Source organism: Metarhizium robertsii (genome assembly GCF_000187425.2).
Source record: "Metarhizium robertsii ARSEF 23 chromosome Unknown MAA_Scf_8, whole genome shotgun sequence".
NCBI classification, from domain to species: Eukaryota; Fungi; Ascomycota; class Sordariomycetes; order Hypocreales; family Clavicipitaceae; genus Metarhizium; species Metarhizium robertsii.
The window spans coordinates 365,050-367,357 of record NW_011942226.1 but is presented as its reverse complement, the minus strand read 5'-3'; the positions used below and the strand labels follow the sequence as shown (position 1 = coordinate 367,357).

Genomic DNA, 2,308 nt, shown 5'->3' with positions numbered 1-2,308 from the left:
CACTCGAGCACCCAGTGGATTGAATGGAGTGGCTTTCAACCCTGACTACCGCGCCTAAAGATTGGACTTTGAAAGTCACGTATCCCAAACCATGACTTCAAACACTCTGATGCTTCAATTACATCACTCCCCATACGGTTTTTAAGATCTGTGATCGTTATAAGCTGTTGCATAAGTGTTTGGCAAGTTTTGGCGCTTGTTCGGATAGGCTGAAGCTGTTATCTAATAACTTGGGCAATTGGGCGGGTTGTTTGTTGGCGTAATTTGTCGTCTGAGAATCAGGATTAGGACCAAAACCGGAGTTTGTGAAAGGCCTCTAGCGAGTTGATTCAACTAACTAGTCCCTATGCTGTTTACTATCAAGATAAAGAAGAAAGGAAAGTCTACACACTCCGTGCCATAGTAACAGCGCCTTATATCTTCCCAATACGCCTCCACAGAAGGCTCTTGGATCAACCCGCTGGGAGAGTTGGTGATAGCCTATCACTGATAGGCGGCATAGCCGCCGTTCAAGCGGCTTGGCCTGTAACAGAATTCTCAAGATTCTCGTTAATGAAAGAGATGTAGCTGCCAACTCTGGAAAACACATCGGGAGCAAAGTAGCAATACGACCCGCTCACTTCGATACCCCTTGACATGACACCGAGTAACTGTCCTGTTTCCTGGTCAAAAAGAGGGCTGCCACTATCCCCCAGACACAAATTCTTGCCTATTCCACCAGCGCATATAATAGTGTCTCTATCTCCTACACCGTCGTCGTACTTGGCGCAATCCTCGCGTGCGCGAATAGTAAGAACAATCTTACTAAGTTTTTTAGCTGGTATAAAGTTGCCTTCCAAAGAAAGTATAGGAGCTTGTATGCCCCTGTCTTGCAAATCAGCATCTTTCCTACTACGTTTGTACAGGTTACAGTGCTGAGCCATGGTACTTACCAGCCTGCAGCTATCGCGGTGGAATTAACCATGGCATCCGAGCCGACCGGAGGCAGTGTGGCATAGTCAATGGTATTGCTCTTCTCAATCGGAGTTGACAATTTCAAAACAGCAATGTCATTTTCTACCCAAGGGCCTCCATTGTTCTTATCCCGCGTGTAATTAGGATGCTTCCTAAAAGATGCAACTTTTGCTTCTACCCCGCCCCGGGTCTCAACGTCCTGCCACTATTATTAGCTTTATGCCACTTAATATTCTATCAACTGCACTAAAGTACTAGACTGAAAAGTGAGAAGTATATTTACCACTGTTCCAGCCATCACAGACAGGATTTGGTCTTCATTTATGCAATGAGCAGCAGTAAGAACAGTAGTGCTGTCTAGCAAACTACCTCCGCATTCATGCGTGCTGTTCTCATTCAGAATACTGACGATAGATCTTATCTCACCATCCTGAGCATCTTCTCCACCAATAACTCTCTTTTTAATAGTTGCAGATGATGCTAAAGTGGCAGAAAACGCGATAGCTAGTGTAATAGCAATCTTCGGTATCATTGTAAAGATACGAGTTGGGTTGCTGATAAACGGGGTTATTTTAACGGATAAATGAAGAGGATAGCTCAGGCTGATCTTCCACGATAATAGGATTGCAAGGCAATAATTTGATAGGCAGCTTGCGGTATTTATCCTCGCACGTACACGCACACTAATACGTTATATGTGCATAATCTATATTTTGCATAGTTATACGTCCCTATCTCGCACCCAAACGAGCCGCCAATCCTTCATGCTTTAATTTTGAAGAGTCATTCGAGCAGTCGGGTAGCTAGAGAGATGGACTGCATGACTCTCAGGAAACACCCCAATCCATAGTAATAGCAGGGGTAACCCAGGTAGTTACATCAGGGTGGCCATCAATTCAATCAACGCACCCCTTTGGTAGACGAAAGATCACCATGTGAACCGTGCGGGCGTGCACGTACCATATACCAAGCCGTGTCACCCTTGCTTCAACTCAATCGACACCCCAGATTGAATTGATGACCACCCGGAGGCAGAGTTGCAATCCACTCCACTGAACCCACTGGCGCCGCCGGTGGAAGAATGGATGGACCTTAATCCACGGAGCCCGTCAGTGAAGTGGATCCATTTGAAGCTGTCGTGAAGTGGAATGGATGTAGTGGATGTAGTGGATTAGTGAATGGGACGCGGTACGACCACGGGTCCCGTGGCTATAATTTGCCGCGGGCCCGTCGCAATAAGCGGGTTTTCAGCAGAACTAGCCAACAGGTTGAGAAGTTTCAAGTGAGATGTCTCAAGCATTGTCGCCCGTTTACAGTGGGGATTCTAGGCTTTTTGCAATTAGGCATTAGGAGT

The 2,308-nt window shown here is 46.2% G+C and overlaps 1 protein-coding gene across 1 annotated transcript; it reads right to left on the bottom strand.

Annotated features, from left to right (window-relative positions):
* Nucleotides 1-509: 509 nt before the first annotated feature.
* On the bottom strand, nucleotides 510-1,486 carry MAA_00920 (chymotrypsin B1; the record flags this gene model as incomplete). Its single annotated transcript, XM_007818918.2, has 3 exons — nucleotides 510-888; nucleotides 933-1,153; nucleotides 1,238-1,486. The coding sequence occupies 3 exons, from the start codon at nucleotides 1,484-1,486 to the stop codon at nucleotides 510-512; spliced, it is 849 nt and encodes a 282-aa protein (XP_007817109.2).
* Between the last annotated feature and the right edge of the window lie 822 nt (nucleotides 1,487-2,308).